We start from the raw sequence: 24,691 nt of genomic DNA on the forward strand, positions 1-24,691 counted from the left end.
AGCTGGAGCTCTGCACAGGTGACCTGTGAATTCAGGCACTCCTTCCATTAGAACAATGCCTGAGCAAGGACCACACAAGGACAACAAAGCGTGGAATTTAAAGGGCATACCCTCAGCTCTCATCCATAAAAAGAAAAAAATCAAAGCCCCTGTTATGCATAAAACCAATTAAAAAGTGCTCTTTTGGTGAGAGCAGCACTGGATGGATTCCATTCCTTCTTTTGTTACAAAAATGTGCATTACTGGGGTTGTAGGATGAGTTTCACAGGAGTTAAAACAAAAGGATAAATGAAAAACATGTTCCTACAGAAAATACACTGCAGCAGACACTGACCACTCTCAAGGACAGTAATTGTTTCATTCTAAGAAAGCAAATGTACCATTTTTACCAGGAATAAGAGCAACTTGCCATACATTTTCAGTGTTTACCATTAGAAAGTCAGGTGACAGCCAACATGAAGAACATGAAGAGTTGTTTTACAATGTTTTATGAGAGACTTGTGAATAAAGTCTGTCTAACCAAGAACATTGTTCCCATTATTCCACAACACAGGGAAATGTATGCATTCACATTTATATTATGAATATATTTACATTTGTAAATATACTCAGAAAAATATCTTTGCTGCCTATTTCTGCAATGTTTTCTATAGTGTCAGGAAATGCTTTCTTTCCCAATTAAAATATTCAGTCCATAAGGCTCAGTACTGGAGATGTGTATAACAACACAGAACTTCTAATACCTGCAGAATTACAGGAGCTGAATGAACTGGATTCCATCCATTCCACCTCTGCCAATGCAAGTTTTATGGCCTCCAGCACTATTTTGTGTTTATATTGCCTACTTTCATCAAACCATTTTGGAGCAATCCATTGCTGAATTTAAATAAGAACAAAATTATTTTTTAATTCATTTATTTTCCCATTTGACTGCCTTGTGCAGTGTGCCCTGACCTGCTGCATACTTAACCCCTGATTCCATTTTCTCCTGAACATGCAGTATCAACCCTGTGAAATGGGAGAAACTGCACAGGAGCAGAAGAGCTACATGGAAAAGCATCTACAGGTCTTTGATGTATCTGACTAAAAAATTCTTTGTAAAGTGTTTTTTCTTCAGAAGATTTTCCTCCTACATCCTCCAGGGCCAGGAGGCAAATGACAGCACGCCCAACTTCCTGCTACTGCTGTAAGAACTTCAGTTTGCTCTCACACAAATTAAATGCAAAAAAATTTCTCCAGATCTTGAACAGCGCAGAGTTGTGGCTCTGAAATCTGGGTTACAGATCTCTGCATTCAATGGAACAAGATTGTTTCATCACTGGTCAGAAAGAAAGGAATCAGTTTTCATCCATTTTCAAAACACATGGGGGCCAAACTTGGCTCTGATGTCAATCTGCTGCTGCAAATGCTTCTGATTTGAACCCAGCTCCTTTCAGCTCGCTCTAGACTTTATCCCACGGGCGATTCTCCTAAGACAGTTTGGTTTAAACCCTTTGCCAAAATCCTTCCTAGGAAAAGAGCTCTTATAAATAAACATTAAGTCCAGATACCATGTCTCACATTGTAGACAGACACACACAATACGCGCAGATTATTTAGGTAGAGAATAAATGTATAAACCCCACTGCTATTTATTTTTAGCACTCCAAAAGTGCTGTGACTAAAGAGCTTTGACATAATCAGTCCGAAGAGATAATCCCAGATTTACTGGTTTGCAGAACATTCTTGTATTAGAAATACATCCTCTCTGATTTGTGTGTTAGGGCCAGCAATAAAAAGTGAGAGGGAGTCCAAATCCACCTCTAGGTTTTGCTTCATTGATGCAACTGGTTTGAATATTAAAGGAGTGTTTGGGAAGCCAGCACTGCAAAGTTTAAATGTGCAACGTTTTCCATTTGCAAATGTTCCTGTTCAAAAGTCTAATTTAACATTTTTCAGAGCAATTAGCAACACTTAAAGATTTTTAGGTTTTCAAACAAATCACTGCTAACGGAGGGCAGCCAAATTTATTGTTAGAAAACAGAAACATTTGATCTGGAAATATGTCAGTAAATTAGTCTGTCTTTTTAACATTAGCAAACTGCAGGACAAATTTCAGAGCTTGGGAAAACAAAACATGAGAACAGAGGGATGTTTTGGCAAAGGAACAGTAATGGATTATTTCAAATGCCATTATAATTACTCTCCTTATGGCTCTTCCTTCTTCACATGGAAAATTATTTCTTGTAAAATGACAACCTCAGACAATCTTTTAGGAAAAGAATAACTCAAAGAAAAATTCAGAGAACTAATAATGGAAAAAATATCTGTACCATTTTTTTTGATTTTAAGCATTATCAAGACGTGCTTTTAAATCGTGCTCTCTAGCCAGGGCCAAACTCTCCAGGCTAAAGGGAATTGCAAAGTCTTGCAGACACCACAAATACTGCAGGTCCCAGTGCAGGATGTTGAGCTACAAACCTGTCATGCAGCATTCTTGCAAGTTGGGTTTTTATCCCCTTCTGACATGGGATGACACCCATCACACCTGGCTCAATGCTCCCACTGCAGCAGGGCTGCTGAGCTTTGAAAGAAGCAATCTTGTGCAACACCCATTGGTTTGAGAGCAGCTCAGCAGAGGAGATGCAGCCTTAAGCAATCAGTCAAACTCTCCTAATGAATAGGGACCATTACTCAGCAGGGGCCAAAATGGATTTAGTTGTATCTGAACTTAAAAAGCCAAATTCTGGCCTCAGATAAGCTCTGTTCTTCTCTACCAAACCGAGCAGGGTGGAAGAGGAAACTCTGCTTGTGTAAAACAACACAAACCCCATGATTTCCTCCTTAATGAGCACACCCCATACACTAAACCCATGTAATCCATAGCAGTAATTTTGCTAAACTTTTAATCTGCCCTTACTTTTTGATTTTCCAATCTTCTCCAGCCCTTTAACACACCACAGTGCCCAGCTGAAGAGTACTGATGTTTGGTGGAGCTGTTCCTGACCTGGGCACTAAACCTCTGCTTTGCACACTCTGAGAGCTTCACCCTTTGGAGCTTTCAGTGTTGGCAGTGAAAGTATCATTAAAAAACACAGCAAACAGCACTGCTAGATGGAGATGCAGTGGGTTGGAAGGGGACATGCTCTACATAGAACTCCATTCCACGCTGTGCTTTGGTAGTTTTTAGAGTCACACGCAGCTCCCAGTGGGAAGGTTGGGAGTTCCTGTGAAAGGAGTGTTTGCCATCTGCCAGAGGATCAGGAATGCTGAGACTCCACATCCCCTCCCTCCCCACTGGCATGCAGGCCCTGGGCACTGCTGGCTTGCAGGCTAATGAGGGCCAGAAGAACAGGAAAATAAAGAACAATGCCCCTGAATGAAGATCCTGAAACTTAATCCTTCCTGCAGAGGCTCTGCCATCCTCCCTGCCTGCTCTTGCACAGCTCTGTGCTGAACTCCAGAAAGCTTCACAAGATTTGCTTGAATTACTGCCTTTGCCTTTTGTTTCCAGACCTTTCTGTTCCTGTTCCCCTTGTGCTTGGACAAGAATCCTTTTCTCCCTTTCAAAGCCACTGTCCCAAATCTCACACCTAGCAGAAGGTTTTCAGCTCTTATTTGACTCATGCTGCTCTCACTTGTTAAAGCAACTCTCTTGAGCCATGATCAGTGTTCCTTGGGCTCGTTCGGAAATGGTGCATAATTAGAAAATATCCCCTCAGATATAGATCCTGCACAAAATGGAGCAGTCCCAGCTTGCACCAGCACCTCAAGAACCTTCCCATCCTGAAAGGGAGAGACACAATCACCCTTCCCCATCAGAGCAGGTGGCAATGGAGCATCTGCAGGAGTTCCAGGGAGCTGCTGCTCCCAAAGGCAGCCCATGGGATCATGGCAATAGCTGGCCTTTAGTTACAGCCAGGCTCCCTCACTTGGCTGTGGAATTTAGATAAATGCAGCAAGATTTGGTAGGCAGGATGGTCAAAATGCTGGAATTAGGCTAATTCTGTTGCCCTCAAATCCCCACCTGACAGTGCTTCTAAATCACTCAATAATTCTACTAAACACAACGTGCAGCTGCTGGTGCTGCACTTCACACCTTTTGGAAATGCACTCCTCACCTGAACTATTTCTCAGCTTTCCAGTGCTTTTAGCACTTTGCTGTTGCCCTTTATGAATTTAAACTTGGTATTAATTTTTTGTTTCTCCAGCTCTTGGAGGCAGCAAGACCTGCAGAGGCAGCCAAGGTGTGCCATGGTTGGAATCCCCTTTGGAAAGGCCAGGGGGTGGAAAGCAGATATTAAATGCTGTCAAGCAATGGAGAACTCTTGCTATTTTGAAGAGCGAAGGCTGGGAGGATCTGCAAGGAATAACTTATTCTGAGCTGTAACTAAAGCATTTTAATTTAGCAGGTAAGCAATTAGAGCAAAATAAAACAACTGAGTGACATTGATGCAAGTATAATCTATCAATCAATCAGTCAATCAGTCAATCCTGAGAGCATCTAAGGATGACAGTTTCCAGACACGAATCCTAAAGGCAGTTTGGGAAGGGTTTTTGCACTGCATTTATCAAGATCAGATTATTTGAACTGAAACATTCATTTTTTTCCTTTTCCCTTTTTTGTTAAAATTGTTTGAAGCCTGTGCCCTCTTTCAAGACATTTCAAAAGGAACACAGAACATTTACCAGTACCCCAGGAGATGCTGGGCAGGTCCTGGAAGATGTCATGACCTTAATTTTACTGGCTGTAATAAGATCAAGAGCACTTGTTACCTCATGGAGCTGTGTCCTGAGGCAACATAAATGTTTCTTGTATTTCCCTCAGGGATGGCAGATTTTGCTTGAGTATTAATTAAAGATTGAGGGATATAAAGTGAAACCCCAGAAGACAGTCTTGCTATTTATTCCTTGATTAAACCGATTAAACCCTTGTCTACTCAGAAAAATCTGTGAGCCATTTCGGAGGGCAGTAATCACTAGGAAGAAGATTTATCCAGCCAAACAGTGTGTGCTGCATCATTAAAAACTGTCAACAATAAACAAACGGCCTGAACTAAAATAAAATCAGCAATAACAGCAGGAGCTGAGCCAAGGCTGAATCAGCCCTAAGGTTTGAGTGAAGCACAGGCAGTTTTCAGTCTGAAAGCTCTACCTGGGATGTCTCCCCAGTCCCAGCCAAGTGCTGCTTTGGCCTTTAACAAGTGCAGTCACTCCCAGTCCTGTCTCTAAGTGAGCTGCACAAAAATTCAGGTGCTGTGCATTTGCAAATTCACCAGAGTGTGTTCAGGGCTTTTGTTTAAACTCCTCTTGTACTAAACTGACACAAACCTGGAGCAGTGTTTTTGCTCCGGATGAAGCACATCCTGAAAAACCTTGCTGTGTGCTTTGATCCGCTTCCGACAGCCCTCCCAAAACCCAGGGAGCAGAAATAATTTCACTTTCTTGTATTTTCTCACAGAAGGGATTTTAAAAGCTGCCTCCTGTGACAGGCCAGAACCTGGACAGAGTTTGCAGTATCTGTGGAAGCTGAAAGAATGTTTCTCCATTTTGGTTCTTGATATTAAAAAACAAACAAACCTCTCAGGAAAAAAAAAAAAGATTGCCCAACCAAAAGCAGCTTAAGGTCTTAACATTCTTGTATTACAAGCTCATGTTATCATAAAATCCAATGCCAAGTTTCCTAGTTCAACATCTGAGATTATTTTCCTTATAGTCATGCAAAATGATTTCAGTGAAAATCAGAGAAACTGAACTCCAGAAATCCAAGAGAAACATGTCAGGACTACCCAAATTCACATGGTTACATCTGAAGGTGTGTGAACTGATGCTGAGCTGATAGATGGAGACAGCTTTGGATCCTTATACATTACAGAGAAAGAATTAGTGCTCAGCCAGTTCTATCTAAATATTGCCACTTCTTGTGACTATAGAACTATTCTTTCTTTGTTTTCATCCAGGACAATTTGAGTGTGACAGGTAAAAAGAAACATTTTCCAAAATAACCTCCATTTTTAAAATTTTTTTTTTTTGGTGACATGTGAAATAGGAAAGGCCCAAATTTTAAGAGCTGCAAAGTAACTGCAGCATTCTTTGAACTCAGCATAACCAGCACTGCATGCCTCAAATTGCCCATTCCTACCCACAGAACAGCAGAGTTAAGTTGGGGACACCTACAAAGATGGTTGGTAACTGCTAATTTTGGTGCAATAACTTGCCTACTGCTTTGCAGGGAGCTGGGAGCAGAGCTGGCACTGGATCCAGTCCAGGGGAATTTCAATTCCATGCTGAAATCAGGATGGAATATCACAGGCTTGCTTAGCTTGCTGCTCTGAACTGACTGGAAATTCAGTGGAACATACAGAAGTTTACTTCTGCATCAGCTCTGCTATGATTTGAACTTTATTGATTTCTTCTAGGAAGGGCCACTCCAACCCATGCTGAGATAACCTGCAGGATCAGGATAAATCAGGATATTTTGGTATCAGGAATCAGCTGAGCACACCTCAGTGTGTTGGGCTTTGGGTCCTTCATTTATAAAGCAGTAGAAGTGTGCAGAGTACACTTATAAAAGGAATAAATTTGTTTCTCCAAGTTCCCATGCAGCAAGTAAAATCAACTGTGATTTCTTTTCCTTTTCTGATGATACCTTTAACTCTAGTGCTGTAAAACATCAGTGTTTATACTACAGGAGTTCTTCCTCTATCACACATGCTCTGCTATTCTTAGCTCAGCTGTAAAATCACAAGGAGTTTCTATGAATGCCCAGTGCTCAGTGAATTGAATGGTGGTTCTTTCCCAAGCAAGAACAAACAAAATAGAATTTTATAGAATATCTAAGTGTGATGTGTCTGCTTTCCAAATAGAAACCTGATTTGTTAGGCATGATTTCAAAATCCACCAGAAAACACCATGTGTGGCTTTTATTAGTCTGTATTCTATAAGTATTGACTTCAGGCTTTTACTTAACCTGGAGCAAATTCTCTACCTTCCAATGGAGGCTTCTTTGTCACACTGAAGCACACAATGGGAAACTTCTGAATTTTAGACAAATTGTTGAAAGATAACCCTAAATTAAACATTACTGTTTCCCCCTTGTTATAGGATATAAAAAAAATCACAGGCCCTAATACATTTAAGGGAAAAAAATCAGTTTTAAAATGTTTGGGAACTTCTACTTGTCTTTCACGACAATTTAAGATAAATGCTCTTGAGGAAAATAGCTGTTAATGTGGAATATTTGGAATCTAGTCCTATTAAAACGCTAGAAAAGCAGTGTTTACAGGGGCAAAATTCACAGCTGGTCCTTCCAAACCACATACATATGCAAGGAGTGGGTGGGAGTGGGAGGGAGAATAGCAAGGCCCTACCTAATTTTAGGTGCCAGTCTCATGCTACAGAGCTGCCATATGTTAAAGGTGAACACCGTGGGAGGATGGAGGAGATTAACTAGAATGGGTTTTCTGGGGAAAAATTAGTGTGTCCCAGCTCTGGGGTTTGATGGTGTGTGATTCCAAAGGAGCAGGATGGAAGCATTAATTAGCAGATATGGTGCCTCACTGGGAGGGCAGCTCTGCACAGGCTCTTTCTCCTGGTGGAAAATCAAACGCAGAAATTCCCAATTCACAAAACCAGATCAATGACAGGATGAGCAGACACTTTGCACTGCTGCATTCTGGTGCTGGAGCACACAGCAAAAGTGAGATTTTGTTCTAGTGGTGGTTACAACACTTGGTGAACTCATTCAACACCTAAACCAAGTCTGGGGAAAACCAGCCTCGTGAAAACTTTAAAAGAAGTTGAAGAACATGATGATCTTTCTCTTATTTACAAAACTTTTCCCATCCTAATGCCTCCCAGCTGAGTGGGAAGTGTTCTCACACTCATCTGGCTGTAGGTGATACTTTCTGAGGGCTCATTAGCCCCTTTGTGTTTCTGCAATTTACAGATAAAATGCCTGTGTGGGACAGGAATTTCCATTAGAAAATCTGTAATTAAAAAAAACGCCCTCATCAACCATCTAATAAGTACAATTAATTAATGAACTTCTTTACCTTACTATGTGGAGTCTCTTCAATATTCTGCTCCTCCCAGTTCAAGACAGAGAATGGAATAATGGGGGATGACCCACTGGAGAGTTACCAGGATGGTGAGAGGGTTGGAGAACTTGGCATGCAAAGAAAGGCCAAGTTTCTTTACTTGAAGAACTGGGTGTTTCAATTTCTTCAAATTACTTGAAGGAATTGGGTTTGTTCAGCCCACTCTTCTCACAAAGGTGTTGGGAACAGGCAAGAGGCAATGGGCACAGGTTGCTTCAGGGGAAATTTTGTCTAGATTAACAAAATATTCTTCACTGTGAGAACAACTAAATGGGACAACTGAAATGGGATGCCCAGTCAGTATAAAAAGGATTGAAATTCCCCATGTAGATTGGTGAGGGAAGAGGCACCAGTGCTGTCCTTCTCTTGATGGGGCAGGGATCATGTCTGAATGACTGATTGCCACAGGAAAATACAACAGTGCTTGCATTCTCTGCTATTTTAAAGCACACCAGGTTATCTCAAAACATATCTGGGCCCAAATGCCACCTTTTACTGCCCAGCAGGAGGAAGGTTACATTTGCAATGAAGCTGATCCCTATCTACTGGGGAAACTTCTGTCCTGAGAACTGTCAATTTGTTTTGTATTAGTAAACACTTGAACTTCCTTTATTCCCAGTGCACACTGAGCTTTAACTCAGAGAGGCTTCCATTCCAGTTTCCTATTCCATGGTAAACCTGTACAAATGCCCAGCCCAGACTCAGATCACTTTTTAACAGCCTAAAAGGTGGTTTCTCACACTTGCAGCACTTCGTGACCAATCCTGACAACCTGGCTGACTGAAAATAATTTACTGAGGCTGAAATGATTTGCTGCATAAAAGTGGTGATTTCAAAAACTATCCTGAGGTCAGGATTCATGGACAAGATGCAGCTTTCCCTGGTAGGCTCAGGGAGCTGCTCAGCCCCATGTAAATGTTTTATTCATGTCACTTATTCACATAAGTGGGTTTCACTTTAGTGTGTAACACAAGCCAGCTGGTTTGCTTCTTTTAAACTCTGATTTCTCATGCACCTCATATTGCTACACCCCTTCAGAGATATTTATGGAAATTTCACAGCAAGCTGTCTCAAGCTTATGTGCTATTAAGATTCCATTCTGGGGTGTTTACTGCATTAGATTTATAATGTATAGATTTATGGACTCAGCTACTTGATGGCCCAATAAAGCATGTTGGAACTGAAGGCAACTGCTAATTAAAATAATATTTGATTGTCCTTAGCATATGGTAAAGCTGCTGTGGGTTTAAACAAAGCCATTGCAGCCTCTGTAGATCCTCACAGCTTCAGTGCACAGTAAGAAAAATGGCAATTCACCTGTAGGATCAGTTCAGTTGTGGCCCCACTTTGGGAATACTAATGTTTTCCTGTTTGTAGACAAGGAAGTGGGCTAGTGTTGAAACACTCTTAAGCCCCACATGGCTTTGGCTGGGCTAAAAATGAATGAAAGGATTCTAAAATAGAATAAAAGGATTGACATTCACAGCCAAAGAGAACAAGCAGGTTACAGCATTAGTACTGGGGCTATGAAGTATCAACTATTCTGATAATCCCCATTTAAACAATTAAGATTAAATCCTGCTGGAAAGGATCAGCTGATAAGATGCCCCTCAAGACAAGGTCTTCTGAGAAAAAGAGTATTTTCAATGTTGGTTCTCACCCTGAAATCCCCACCATTTGGTGTTAGAAACAAGGGATTTGTGCCCCAAACAGTTAACTCTGAGAGCTGATTTCATGCCCACTGCACAGTGCAGTCAGAGGTATGGATTGCCAGGCATGCAATCAGCCTGGCTTACCTCTGCAAAGGCACCTGGAAACAGTGATGAAAGCCATCCAAGGAAATAGTTAAAAATAATATTAATTACCATGACGTGGTATTGCAATGCTCAGTTAATTCCATTCTAACGAGCTGCATTAGGAGCTCTAGCACCACTCCAGGGTGGTGACTCCACTCAGGAGAAGTTTTTAGCCAGTGGTCATAAAGGTGGTTTCACACCCTTCTCTGCAATTAAAGGGATAAATTTTCCTTGCCTGCCATGTAAAGACTGACAGGCAGAACTTTTTAGGACAGATTACAGAAGGCAATATCCATGGAAAACCTGGGCAGCATGACCAGGAGCACATGAAGAGAGTCACTAACAATGAGATCTGCAAAAATCCCTCAGAAAGCTTTTCCATGTGAACTCCTGAGTTCCAATCTGTAGTTTCAGCAAGTGGGGATAACATGCAAAACATCTGATGCTTTCTGCAAATTAGGCTTGCACCACCTAGAGTAGCTGAGATTCTACTGTTGCTAATAAGCATCTGCTTGTCACATCTGCAATGGTTCAGCATCCAAGAGCTCAGAGAGAAATCTCTGCACACATCCAGCAAACCCAGCTTTCTGCTGAGTCATTGAGATGTGTCTCTGTATGAGAAACACAGCAACAACCCCAAAAACCCCAGGGGGATGCTTCGAGAATATGACATTTCTTCTATTCTGATTCTAAATTTTATTTGCTGTTATTGATAATGCTATCTTCGAGCTCAGTTTCCAGTTACACAGGCAGAAACCCAGAGTATTACCCAGAAAAGAATCCTGCATCCACCTCAGCTTCCCAAGTGTCCTGTGAAGGCTCCCTGCATGAACAGACAGAGCCCAAGGGAACAGAGCTCTATTTTAATAGTAGCTCTTGTAGTTATTTCCATTGCTATGAAATTGACTTTTAATTCACTTTCATTTCCTAAGCTATTTTCCTACAATTTTTTTTTGTATAAATCTCACGTAGTAACCTACATCTGTCTGCAAATAAAAGGCAGCCTTTGATTAGAGCTGGAATGCAGGATCATATAGAGTGTGTTTGGAAACCTCTGCAGAAAAAAACATGTCTGCTTTAATACATCTCGCTCGAGGCAGCACGGGGTGAGGCAAGGACAACTGAGCAGTGTGCTTGAAAAAAAGGGGAAAAAAAAAATCCCTGCTTTTCTTGGCCAGTTAATGCATCAGCTTCAGTGTTATTTACGTGACTTTTGTAAGAGTTTGGGATAAAAATAATTTATTTGCTGCCTTTCCTCTCTTTTAGGAGACTGCAGAAATCCACCTGCAAGACCCTGTCTTTCTGGCACCTATGAGAATTAAACAATGAGATTTCAGCAGCTACAATAACTTGCTATTAATTAGATCATGATATACATGGAATGGAGATGAATTGTATTTTTCACCATTTCCTTCAATCTTTTAGGGGAATAATGCAATAAACCCCTATTATATAAATTAATTTTCACTATTTTCTAGAAAAAAGCAAACAAAAAACCAGCATACAGTACCACATGCGATAAATTTTCCCATTAATTCTAGGATTAAAAATGTGTTTAGTTTGATGTGCTTCTATTTCAACTGTGCCCCAGAGTTTTCCCCAGATCTACTCACTTGATAAAATATTTGATTCCATCAGCTGTATAAGCTTCTTCCCATCCGTAAGGCAGACCTGAGAGGAGATAAAGAAATAAGAAGTCTCTCAAAGCTCATGTGACACAGAGAACACGGTTTTGAGATAGTGTAAGTTAGAATTTTGCAATTTCAAACCATGTCATCAAAATATTATGAATTAATTCCTGTCTTTGTAACAGGTAATAATACAAACAATACAACTTAACAAATACTTGCAGTGCTACAAAGCTGCTAGCTTTGGTGATTTGATGACACATTTATTACTGGATGATACTTTTGGATAAGTATCATTTGGTGACACTTCTATTATTAAAATGATGAGTAATACTTTTAGTAGGGTACTAATCTATATTCATTTAAAAATAAAATTTCCAAGCGAATCTTTACCTTTTTAATTACTATTTGTTCAAAACTAACTCTTGTAGTGTCTGAAAAGTGCTGGAGAAAGAAGCATCAGTCTCTGTGTAAAAACACTCCTGCTTTTGTGATGCTGTATACTGAATAGAATGGCAAGTGCAAGGTCCTGAAAAACTGCTTTTTTTTGAGACCAGGAATATATATTAAATTTAAACACACAAGAAAAATTGTTCATGAAGTGTTTTGCCTGAAACTCATCTCGAAATGTTAGTGTCTTAGGAGTTAAACTATTTTTGTTCAAGTCCCAGTGTATCTCAAAGACCAGCTCATTAGAACCATCTGTGAGCCTGCTTTGGATTTAAAACTTTTATTTGGAAAATGTGCTGGACTGCACGCACCATCTGAGCTTTGAAAGCTGCTTCCTCCCAAGGACTGCCCTAAGAGAATTTTTTTTTTTATAATTTCTTTTTTAAAAGGCTGATTTTCTTCTGTCGTCACACCTTTGTCTCTAGTGTGGTTCTTAAAAATCTGGAGAGGGATAATGTCAGTTCTCCAATACAAACAGAGTTTATTCCAGCTACTGACTCACTACTGGGCACAGTGGAGCTGGGAAAAACCTCCTGAGAAGGAATTATACCTGCAGGCACCACATGAAGAGCAACAAGCAACCAAAACTGCAGAATTCAGGAAGGGAACTCGAGAATTGGGAATTAGAACAGCTCCATGATCAGTCAGTGCAGCGTGACAAAGAAAAAGCCCTTTGCATTGATTTTTTTTTTTCCCTATCACTTTTACCCCCATTAGTCACTTATCTCAGGCTTCTTCCCTTTTTCAGTTTGGAACAGATCTATACAATCTGTTCCTCAAAACATGCCACCCACCACCTTTCAGAGAGAATAATCCACAGCTACTTCCCTTTAAACACCAGGGAGCTGCTGCGTAGCATTTCTCAGGCTATGACTCCATGATGAAGGGAGGAAGAGATGGATGTTTTAAGTTATAAATATGCTAGACATGCTCACTGGTTCTTCCTTCCTCTCCCTTGCAAGATGGGACTTTTATTCAGCAGGGATATTTTCTAGTGATTTCAATGGCAGTGGGATTCATCCCCCAATTGCTTTCATCTGCCCTGGACTCTCCTCATTCCCAATTTTGTCCAAAATAAATGACAATGGATTTGCTCAATTATGAGTGAAAGTCCAGCACCTGCTCTGTGCTCACATGGATCCCCTGCATCACCTATTTATCAGTGATAATTACACTTTTTTCACTAGTGATTTGATTAAAATTGTGGCTTTTTTCCTCTTCTAAATGAAGAGCTGTACGTAGGTAGCAATAACTGATGCTCTGTATTCTTCCCTTACCCACTGAAGACTTTGCTTTTCAAAAACACTGAATACATTTGTCACCTAGAAGTGAAACTCTGGAGATACCTCCAGAGCTTTATTTGCCTTTTTGACTTTGTGTGCATTAGATTGTATATCCTATCCATTCTTCATATGCTTCCACATTCCACCTACATCTGTAGGTTTTTTAATACTTTTATTTTCCACAGCTTTTACTCACTCTCCACTGGTTTTTCAGTGCTGTTCCTTTTATTACTTTCCTTCCCTTTCAGATTTGTACTTCTATTTCTTGCATTTCCCCTGGTAGCCAGGAGGCTCTCATGTTTTGCATCCCATTTCCCCAGACATCATCTCCACTTCCTCCAAGCTCGCTGTCTCCATGAATCATTCATAAGTTGATCCACTTCCTCCTGCTCTATTTTTTCTCACCCTCCAGGGTCAGATTTGTTGTCTGTCCCAGGACTTGCTTTGAAAGGCTGCTAAGCTCTCACCTGGAGTAAATGGGGGGTAAAGAATCTGAAGAAGTCAGAAAAACAGTCTGAAATAGCCAGGATTTAGCCTACATAAACTCCAGCAATCTCAGGTTTCCTGCATATTTATAATTTCTCGTGTGAACTGCTACAGTCTTTGATGAATCTTCATAAATAATATATTTGGCTGCAGTTGTCTGCATAGATCATCTTAAGCAATGACAGATTTACAGTATTTAAAAACTAGTTCATTTCAGCAGAAAATCCAGGGCTGCTTGCTATTCAAATATTTGTGACTATTTACCTTCTGCAAGGTAAAGAAAAGGTAAACCTGCAGAAGCAATTGTGCATGCAAGAGGAAGAGCAGTCTCCAGAGAGAGAGCACTTTACTCAAAATACACAATAACCCACCAGCATTTTGTTCTGAGTATATGCATTTGATTAGGGTTTTTGCCAAAGAACTATCTGTAATTCCCTGTGAAAAGCACAAGTAAGACACCAGTTGCTTTCCAAACAGAAAATAGAGCTGTTTGTGCCCCAGCAGTGCTGCAGCCAGGCAGAGTCCCTGGGGATTGCTCCTCCTTCCCTGAGGTGCCTGCTGGGATAACCACAGCTCTGCAGTTATATAAAGCTGAGAGGAAATGAAGCCCTGGGGCAAACAGAACCTTCCTGATCCCTGATAAGTGTGGAGCTCATCGATCTTTATCACCTCCTTGGTTTAACAGGACAAAAACCACCAGCACTGACACTGTGGGTTCTGGAAAAAAAGAGATGAGCATCAGCCCGAATTATAAACTTGTAGGAAGTGACAGACATGGAAGATTTTGCCTGCAGCTCCCCAGAGAGAATTGTGTGTTCTCCCTCAGTAACTCTGCACATGGCAGGATCCCTCCTGGCCCTAAAGGAAAAAGGGGAAATACAGGTATTAGGGGAAAGCCTCATGTTCCCTGGCAGTTATCAAAACTAGAAACTGAAGTAATGTAGCTGGGTGACCTTCCCCCCCTCAGTAAGTTAGTTAATAATGATTAAAGCAAAGGATATGTGGAGAGCAGCAGATGAATGCAGTAAAGCAGATACCACAGCAAAATACTCAGTTGACTCAAAAGTGCACTTATTTCTCTAACATGGAAATACTGCAGTCCAAAAATATTCTATATTGCTTATTTTTTTGACAAAATTACTCAAAGGAAATGAGAGATTTAGAAAGTATAGTAAGCATTGTTCAAAAAAATGCACTGTGCTTTAGGATTCTATCTAGATTTGGCCTATTTAGATGCTTCAAGATGGGTTTGTCCTCAAGTACTTTATTTTGGCCTTGAGATCAGAGTTTAAAACCCTCCTTCCTTTACAAGCAGGCACCAAACATCTCTGATGAATTTGGAAGGAGTGCTCAGGGCCAGCTGCCTAGCAGAGGTGCTAATCTCACCCCAAGAACTCTTCTGTGAAGCACAAACTAATTTTCAGCATTGCTCACACCTCTGTTCTCCACCATTAAAAGGATCTCTGGCTGCAATTCCCTTCCTGTCAGGGGTAAACAATCTGTATCTGGAATTAATATCAAGCTGGAATTCTAAAGCCACATTGGACAAGTATTCTGTTTCACAATGAACCATTCTTTGACCCACAACAGAAATAAGGATGTCCTTTTCCCTAGTATGACTTGTCTAGTTGTACATATATTTTTTTTCATATCAAAGTATGGGTCAGCTCATACCCTTTATTTATCTCCTGATAATTTATCTGTATTTAATATCAGAGTCTAAAAATGATGGTTATTTAAGAAACAGGAATTCCCTGCTAAAAGGTTTTCTGACGCAGAAGATTTGCTAAAGGACATTAAACCCAGTTTCCTCTGTCACTTGATAAATGTGGTTTTGAATTCTGATCTCTTTTCTACAGCTAAGGATTTCAGCTCTTATCAACATTTAAACCTTCCCCATGTGCCCTCAATAGTAAAGGAAAATGTTTTAAGATCCTCAATGCCTTTAGCTCTTCTCTCTGAAGCTATTTAGGCAGTGCAGAGGATGGAGGGCTGAAGGTCTGATTTGCTGGTTCTAAACTGCCTGGTTTGGGACTCCTGAGTGCTGCTGGAATATGGGAATATCCTAGAGATGACACCAGAGGGATCCTGGTGTGAAATCAGCAGAGGAACTCCTCTGTGACTTACATAATTTGACAGAGCTAAAGCAAAAAAATTGCGGAGAAATACCCACCCTTGTTTGTTCAGTGTGTTCAGTGGGGTGCAGGCACAAAATGGTCTTTTCTTTTTTGAGGCTATCAATAATATAAACTGTACTTGGCTGCTTTTTTGTGAATAAAATTATAAACACTCAGGTTCAGAAAAACAGCTTTCAGAAGTGAACATGCACTTCTGGCATTTGCTTGTGTGTCACTTCAGATCATTTCAAGTGCTCTTCCCAAAACCAAATATGTTTCCTTTCACAAATAATACTCTACTGAGGGGACATTCCATTCCTTTTTTTTTTTTTCCTTTTCACATATCAAATTCCATTTAAAAGAAGTTGTTCTTTTCTTTTGTTGTCGCTCACTTAATAAAACAAAGATGGACTCAGCAGTCTTCAAGTGGAGACATCTGGGAAATAGTAGCAACTGAAATTTCTGCTAATTTGGGGCATGGCTGGCAGATTGGCTGATCTCCCTTCAGCCTGTTCCTAGAAACCTTCAGGCTTCAGGAACAATATTTGTCTTCCTTTGGACATTAAGGACATGGTGAAAGATGAGCTTGTATTTTCCCCATGCCTATTAATCACAACATATTGACCCATCTATGTAGGCAAACTCATTAATCTTGGATTAAAACAATTACAACTTACAATTTAGAACTGGTTATTAAATAGCTTGTTTTTCATGCTGAAGGATTATATGAACAACTTTTAGAACTGTTTGGTAATTCTGAAATTACAAATTGTTATAAATGTCTTTCTTCTATTCTAACAGTTGTCTGTGAAAAGCTTGGTACAGTTAATTAGAAACAGTTTGAATACAACAGCAATTGCAATTTATGAACAATGACCACTCAACTGACTAAAATTTAGGGAAATAAGAATGACCTCAAATAGCACATGTGGTCAGACATGAATACAGACATTTTCCTCTCCTACCTAACAAGGAATGGAATCCAAAGTTAGAACAAACTCTGCCCAGTGTTAAGTTCTTCAGAAAAGAGTGAGAGCTTCAGTCACCTGAGCAATAAGGTTCTTACTATGTGTCTTTAGGAAGGATAAAGAATTAGCTTTAAAACTGTACCTTTTCAGAAGCTGAATATTGGAAATACAACAGAAAAAACTCTCCAAACTACATATTTTTCAGATAAAGACTAATTTTCTCCTTTCACATAAACGTTTAGGTGCTGCAGGTTCCAAGAAGTTTGGACTGTTATTAAGATGAGAAGCAAACAGATGCTTATTTTAATCAGTGCAGGAGGTTAGTAGTAGTGAAAATAATACAAAATAATCACCTTTCAGAAAATAAGTAATTCTTTAGCAACTTGCATTGAAAAAACCAAGCTTATTTCAATATGCTTCTAATCAATTGGCTTCCAAAGTCTTTCCACATCACACATTTGACAGTCAGATGGTCAGCAAGGGATTTTGAGGAGGCCAAGATCCCACGGAGCTGCTTGTCCCTCAGCATTATCTCATTCCAGTCATGGGTGCAATCCATTTGTTGAGGCATTAGCTCAGGAGAGCACAAACCCTCCCAGGTGAGGGGGCAGGGAAAGCTGGGAGGTGTTTCAGACAAGCTTGCTCTGACCAAGCACTGGATTTTGCAATCTCCTGGCTCTTATTTGCTTTTAAAAATGCATTCAACATGCTGATTATCTGACACTGATTTTTGTACTTTCCACCTACGCTGCTTCTTTCTAAAATGCTACTGTCTGTCCAGTGCAAACACAAAAGGATGCAGTGTCCACCCCCTGCAAATTATTTGGCTTATTGTGGATGAGAATCTGTTGATAAGGTGGAGGTGACAGAGAAAAATCAGAAAAGTGCAGAAATCCATTTCTTTCACGGAAAAGGCTGCAAAGAAAAAAATCCTACCAGTGTTCCTTATCCTCCAGTGGCTCCCATCTGTTTAGTTTGCCAAGTCAAAGATGTTTTGTTTAATTTCAGTGTTAAAGGCTGCAATAGCTGAGCCTCAGTCAGTGACACAGCGAGAGAAACGCAGTACCTGAGATCACAGAGCTGCCAGTGCTCCCTGCTAAGGCTGAAAAATGGTAAAGCATGTTCCCCATTACATTTTCCTCAGCCCTTTCCAGATTTTTAAAAAAATATTCCTTTCTATGAATTAATCACGGGCTTTTTTTGCAGTTTCCCACTCTTGACTGTTAACATGATGCTGTCCATTTGGGATGAGTCAAGAACACAGTATTGCTTCCACTGCTGACTGAACACACTGCAAGTTATAAAGTAATTTTTGAGGAATATTTGCCTATATTAAATTGAAATTAATTTTTGTTTATACCTATGAATCTCGAACTGCTGAAGAGAAGACAGGAAACACATTATTAATTCTCGAATTAGAGAAACACTCCATCACTGGGGAATTTTACACCAATGCCATGTAGGCTAAAAAAAGTTAAATTCATGGAAGTAAGTACCCTCTGGGGGCCATTCTTGTTCTGAACTGGTACAAGCCACTATCAGCTGATTAAAAAGAATCAAATAACCCATTCTTATTCCAGAAATACAAGGCTCTGCACACAGGGCGTTCACCACCAGGACTTGGTAATTAGGAATAACTCATTATATGGCCCAAGAAATCATTTCTTTTTCCCCCAATTTCCCTCCTTTCTTGCTCTCCTGATTCCTCTGTTCCGGAATTCATCCATCTCCTTTCCTTGCTGGATCAAATTCTCTTGTCAGCATCTATTGTGCTTTCCACCCACTTCCATCACTGTCAGCTCACATTGCTCACTGACGCATGTGATCGTTAAATGCAAGTTTAATTAGAAAGCATTCATTGGTAACAAATTAAAATGACTGCCTAAAATTAGAATTGAGCAGAAATTGTCTGAGACTTAAAAAGCAATAGTATTGCATGATATGCCTTTCTTGCTAAGTAATATTTCACTTTTTTTGCACTGATGATGAAATGAAACTGCGCAAGGGGCTGGCATGAACCACCCACAACTGAGAGAGAGAACCACTCTGTGCTCTGCTCATCTCACACAGTACTGACCAAAGTACTTCTTCCTTTTGAAGCAAGAATTGTAAAAATACATCAGCTCCAGCCATCCTTTTAGCCTGAAACAAAAAAGCCTGTAGCTACACAGAAGTAAAAAAAGGGGTTTATTTACAGGAAGGTATGACTTTAAAGGCAGCGTATTTTAAAAGTTCCTAAAATATAGATAGATACCTTTCCTTTATTGTTATAAATCTGAGAGGGGGAAAAAGAATCACAAAGTGCCTTAATTTAGCATATTGAATTTTACCTGAACTGTAAAGGTAGAATTTACAGGTAAAGGAGAATTTGTGTTACCAAACACAAAACCCACAGCAATCACTAATGCAAGGCAAAAATCTCCCTCTTTAACTCCCAGGTAATGATCCACATGCCTCACGCCACCAGGTGACAGATCTAGTCTGAGCCATCCTTACATTTTGTACCTCCTTCAGGTCTCCTTTAGAAGCACCAAGCTATTGTGTTTTCCTCTGGCAAATTCTCCTCCAAACACACATTTTAAAAAGCTTCCTCTCTCCTTCTTGGCAATCAACTTCCCCTGTACTTCTTCCCATTTCAGTTCACACCCTTGTGCACCATGTATGTCTAAGGAACTCTGCTGGCCCTCAACTTCTCACTCCTACCTCCTGAGAAGTGCAAAAATGTGACAAGAGCAGGAGCTGACAGCAAAGCCTGCGAGGCCTCGGAGACAAGATGAGCCCTGATGGCTTCAGCACTCAGTGATTCCCAACAAAGGGCTGTTGTCCCTCTTCCCTTGACAGCCTGGATCCAGATCTCTCCGAGGAGATGAGCTCAGCCCTGGCTGCCAAAAGCACACGCAGGGCTGTGGCTCAGCTCCTCAGCAGTGCTCACTCTGGGTTTGGTCACCTGGAATTGGGACACAGGTGCTCCCTGACACCCAGAGCCACAGGGGATGTTGGGGTATCCAGAGGAAATCTGAGCAAAGTCAGGCTTGGAGCTGGGAATGACCCCTCAGGGTTCAATTCCTGCCTCACCAGGGGATTTTTCTGCCTTTCAGACACTGACTGGGGCCAAAATCAGCTCCTGCCTCTCCTGGGAATTTCCTCCGACTTGGGAGCAATTTGCATCTCTGTGCCACAGAATTTCAAAGTTTATTTCCTCCCTTCTGTCAAAACACCATGCTATAATGAAGGATTAATATATCAAAATTTTAAGCATTATGTCAACAGAAATTAATAGAAAGACAATTCAGGAAGTATTTACCATCCAGTAAATTGTTGAATCTGGAGAGTTTTGACTTCTGTCTCCATAGTTACCAAGAGCAAATAAAACTTCTATGGGAAGAGGCACAAAGTCAATTAATTTTTTCATAGAGGGCCCATGGTCTGAACTAAACAAGTCCATAGACTTTTAAAGGTCTGCTCTTTAATGAAGTTTTTCTTCAGAGATGCTGGAAATTATCCTAATGAGTCTGCACTAATCTTGTTAGGTCATCTGTATTTTAAGATATAATAATATCACTTGTTTTTTCATTATTGAAATGTTTTGATTTGAAAGTCAGGACAGGCAGTGCCTATTCAAAAGCTGACTCATCTTTTCTCATTAAAGGTAAGTGAATGGAGTGAGAATAATTTGCTTTTCTAGCAGCAACAACAGAGTTCTGAAATCTAGGTCACATTAAAGAACTGTCTTGAAATACAAGCTTTAGACACCGAATTGTGTTTTTCCTTGCTGTGAAACGCGGGGATTAACATGCATATTCAACCACCAATAAATCAGCATGCAACTTGTTCATAACTGATATTTAAATATATTTTCTGATTTGATCAGGCTCTAAAATGATTCTGTCCTTATTAGTGTCAGCTTTTCTCTGGCTGCTCTGCTTGTCCATAATTACTGTGATGTTCTGATTCTCGGACACCAAATTAAACAAGCAGGGTCTCGTTCCTTAGGAGAAAACAATGCCATTCCTCACTCACACTCCACAAAAGGTTGGTTTAGTCCAAGGAAGGGGATTTTGGGGATAACTCTGGATTTAAAACCCACTGGTAAACGAACCTTTCTTTGAATTGCCATTGAAAAGCAGGATGAGAATTTGGTAATAACCTGACTGACTGGATCAAATGTCTGAAATAAACAGGGTGCAGCTGAATAAAGACAACAGCCAAGTGCTGTGCCCAGAAGGAAGTGGAGCAGAGGAAAGCTCAGACTTCACTAGGAACCAGAAATGTGGAGCTACTGGGGAAAGGGAACTCCATTTGGGACCTGGGGTGATTTCATATTAAAGCAAACTAGCTTATTCCATTTTGGTCTCCCACAGAAACTCTCAACTACAGAACTCAATACACCTTTGATGAACTGGAGAGCAGTCAGAGAAATACAAAGGTGAGGAAAGGGCCAGCAGAGATGTGGTGGAGAGGAAAATTCAGCAAATTGGTATCATTTCTTTGGGAGAACAGCAAACAGGGTGGAGATGCTCCATGGCTTCCCAATAGGTTAAAAGCTGCCACTAAGAGGAAGCAGTGGGGAGTTCTCCATAACTACAGGGGTCGAGACAAGTAGTAATGGGCTTTTACAACAGTGAAGAGGATTTAGGGCAAAGGAAAAGGTTTCTAGTGGCAAAGATAATCAGAAATGGGACTAGCCAACAGAGGCAGTGGGATATGCTAGACAAATACCTGTTTGAATTAATATACATATAACTGGTGCTGCTGGAGGCACATGGATTCACAACCTGATTGCTGGAGGTTCTTTCCAGCTAAAACTTTTCTGATTCCTTGGTGGCAAAATACTTAGTGCTCCTTTTCTAAACTTTTCTGTAATTTACATTGCATGCAGAAATATTCTGCTTCCCATTTGCAAGGCATTTTTATGTCTCATGTTCACAGAAGTGATACATTTTAATTATATTATGCACCAAAAAACTCTTCTCTTGTCTCCTACTAAGTATTTCTTGTAAACCCAAGGCAATCCTGGCCAGAGAAAGAGGGTTTAGAGAATGTTTTTTGGGCTTGTCAGACAGCACCTGTACTCACAGCCCAGTAATAACACTAAAACCAAACAAAACCACAGCCAAAGGTGAAACAGCAAAAGGGGTTTTTTTGTCTTGTTTTCCTTTTTTTTTTTTTTTTGCTATTCAGCCTTGATTTGGCCACACTGGCATAACTTATTTTTGTAACATTATAGGCACTGCTTTTAAGTACAGATAAGCATTTAAACATTACTATTTCATCAGTGATGATGCTGCAGCTTAGCATACTCTTTTTTTTTCTGAGTCAGGGATCACCACCCAACCTCAAAACCTCTCCCAGATTATCCTAATAAATCTTGCAATTGAAGAGGACATAAAAGAGTCCAGGTTTTGCAGACAAGCTGTAAATCAGTCATGAGAGTTTTGTGGTTCAGTGGCTGACGGCCGAGAACAGCCTGGAAACCACAGCTATAAGTCTAAATTACCTAGAAATATGTGCATAACCAAGCATTCAAAAATCCACGTGGATCCAGCACACAGCACTGAAACTTTGCATCAAATATACACAACCGAACTGTAGCAATTATGATAAAAAAAGGCAAGAAACTCAACCCAGCAAAATGTTGTCAGACTCTGTCAGGGAGGCTATGGCTCTCTCTGTGTTTCCTCAGGAGTCATTCCCTCTCCTAAGGAAGATTTCCAGGAGCTCAGACAAGGAAAAGTTGCTCCCTGACATTGCTCCACAGCCCAGGCAGTTCTGCTCAGTGAATAATCACTGCATAGACATCACACACAGTAATGATAAACCAGAAATGAAGTATTTTTATAAGTCACTAACAAACCTGAGAGTTACCTAAGGATGCTGGGGAATAGCATCTCTAATGTGAAAGATTTTAGTCATTGGAGGTTGCTGTCCAGGAAGGAAAAAAAGCTGCTTTCAGGGTTTCCCACCAACAAGACAATCAGAAAAAAACATAAATCTTAAATTCAGAATACTTTTGTTATATCCTTGCCTTTTTGTCCTTTTTTCTTCTACCTATGAATGAGCAGATCAGCTGCTTCATGACTCAAATTCCTTTTTAAAATTGCGGTAAATATTTTAATCAAGGTGTAGAAATCATATCAATAAAGCTGTTCATATCAGGTGTACAGACTGGAGAGAGAATGGACTTGTCTCACAGGTCTAGTGCTCCCTTTTAAAATTAATTTTTATGCACCCTCATTTTAATTTCATTTATACTGGAATTATTTTCAATACTGTACAGTATTACATTTCTTAAGGGGAACATTTATTTTCTGTTGCAATGAAACATATTCAAATTCTTGGACATTGTATGAGAATGAAACTACCTTCCAAAAACGAAATTATCTTCCCATTAAGCATTTTTGTTTTGAGGGGGAAAAATTCAACCTTCAGGGACTTCCAAAATTGTGAAAAAAATCTTCCTTTGAATAAAACAGTTGATAAATTCTCTTTTGGGAAAACTCACCTATTTTGTTGTGGTTCAAAGTTCCAAAGGAATAATACATATAAATTTCACCAAAATAATATTTTCTAGTGGAAGCACTGTCTCAGCAAATGTTTAGCTGACAAACACAAGTTTTTTACCTTTAAAGCACACAGCACTGATTTTAATTCTTTTGCTTGCAAAAACTATTAAAAAGGGAGCTGTACAGCTGCGTTCAGGATATACTCTGTATAATTTATCAGCTCTCTTCCATTTCTGATTTCAGCAATTCGCTGAAATATTTATGGCCTTGCCAGAACAATGAATACACAGAGTTATCTCTTCAGTTATCATTATGCTGCTCCTTGCCAGGGAGGAAGGGAAGGTACAGTTCTAGTTCATCAGCAGAAAGAATGTCAGAGGTATTCCCTCAATGCAAACTCATCCCCACAAAATGGACCTTGGAGGAAATAATTCTGCCTAATACTAAGAATACAAGAAGACTCAGCATCTTTAATATCAGGAGCCCAGCTACCAGAAGTTAACCAGGACATGCTTGTCCATGCCACAATTCCAGCTGGATTTTGATGCAGAGGTACAAAATAATAAAAAAAAGGAGGGGGAACAGCCCATGTGTATGTGGCAGCTTAATAGAAACTCTCCTGAGGAACTGCAGCCAATTATCTGTACAGAGTTACAGCACTGCTGGGTCCATAAAATACAAGATTCAAGAAAAAAGTAGCAAAACTGTATATGGCATTAATTCTGTTGTAATAAACAAACACACCAGGCCTGCAACAAACAAAAGAAATAGGAATACTTAACAATATTGTCTCTTTCCAAAATAGCAAAATCGTTATTTGTGAAGCCTTGCTCTACTCTACTTTAGAGCTTAGTTCCACCCACACTGTCAGAAGAATGGCAAGGGATAACTGACACTTTCCTGCCTGTGGAATGGCTTTGGCAATTGAACTCAAAATAGTTGAAAAACCCCTAAACTGAAGAAATGTATAGATTCAGTAGTTCAGCTTTTAATGGCATTGCCCAAAAATCCAAAGCAACTTAACCATCAAGAGAACAAGCACTAATGGATGCTGAGCAGCACTTTGTCTTTTATCTAGTCAGCATCCAAGGAAAATGAATATAAAATCCAGGCAACTAAACTTCTTCCTGTAGGATCTTCAAAATCAAACACATAGTGGCTGGCAAGATCAATATGAGTAAGGCAAATAGGATTTTTGGAATCTATTAATTTGGAGATCATTTGAGTGAACTCCAGCATGACTGCCATGTGTCAGACCCCAGGCTGAGGACAGATTAAAGGAACATGATGGGATAAAATAGCTCAAGATTCACTGCTCAAGTTCCTGCTGAGTGGAGAACCTGCCTTTAGAGCACTGCCTGGATATGGGTGGCTGGGATTGC

General features: G+C 40.1%; 1 protein-coding gene across 4 annotated transcripts in view; it reads right to left on the reverse strand.

The window, feature by feature from the left end:
* The window catches only part of STXBP4 (syntaxin binding protein 4), a 65,420-nt gene that overhangs the window by 3,906 nt on the left and 36,823 nt on the right, over positions 1-24,691 (reverse strand). For 3 of the 4 annotated variants that reach the window (XM_085077608.1, XM_085077606.1, XM_085077605.1), the window contains one exon: positions 11,488-11,545. In XM_085077608.1, the coding sequence (XP_084933734.1) occupies positions 11,509-11,545 (37 nt within the window). In that variant the 3' untranslated portion in view covers positions 11,488-11,508. Of the gene's footprint in view, positions 1-10,569; positions 10,698-11,487; positions 11,546-24,691 lie in introns of those variants that run through there. The other variant, XM_085077607.1, reaches the window with a different exon arrangement.

The sequence above is a fragment of the Lichenostomus cassidix genome, chromosome 18 (assembly GCF_008360975.1).
Source record: "Lichenostomus cassidix isolate B80296 chromosome 18, HeHo_3.0, whole genome shotgun sequence".
NCBI classification, from domain to species: Eukaryota; Metazoa; Chordata; class Aves; order Passeriformes; family Meliphagidae; genus Lichenostomus; species Lichenostomus cassidix.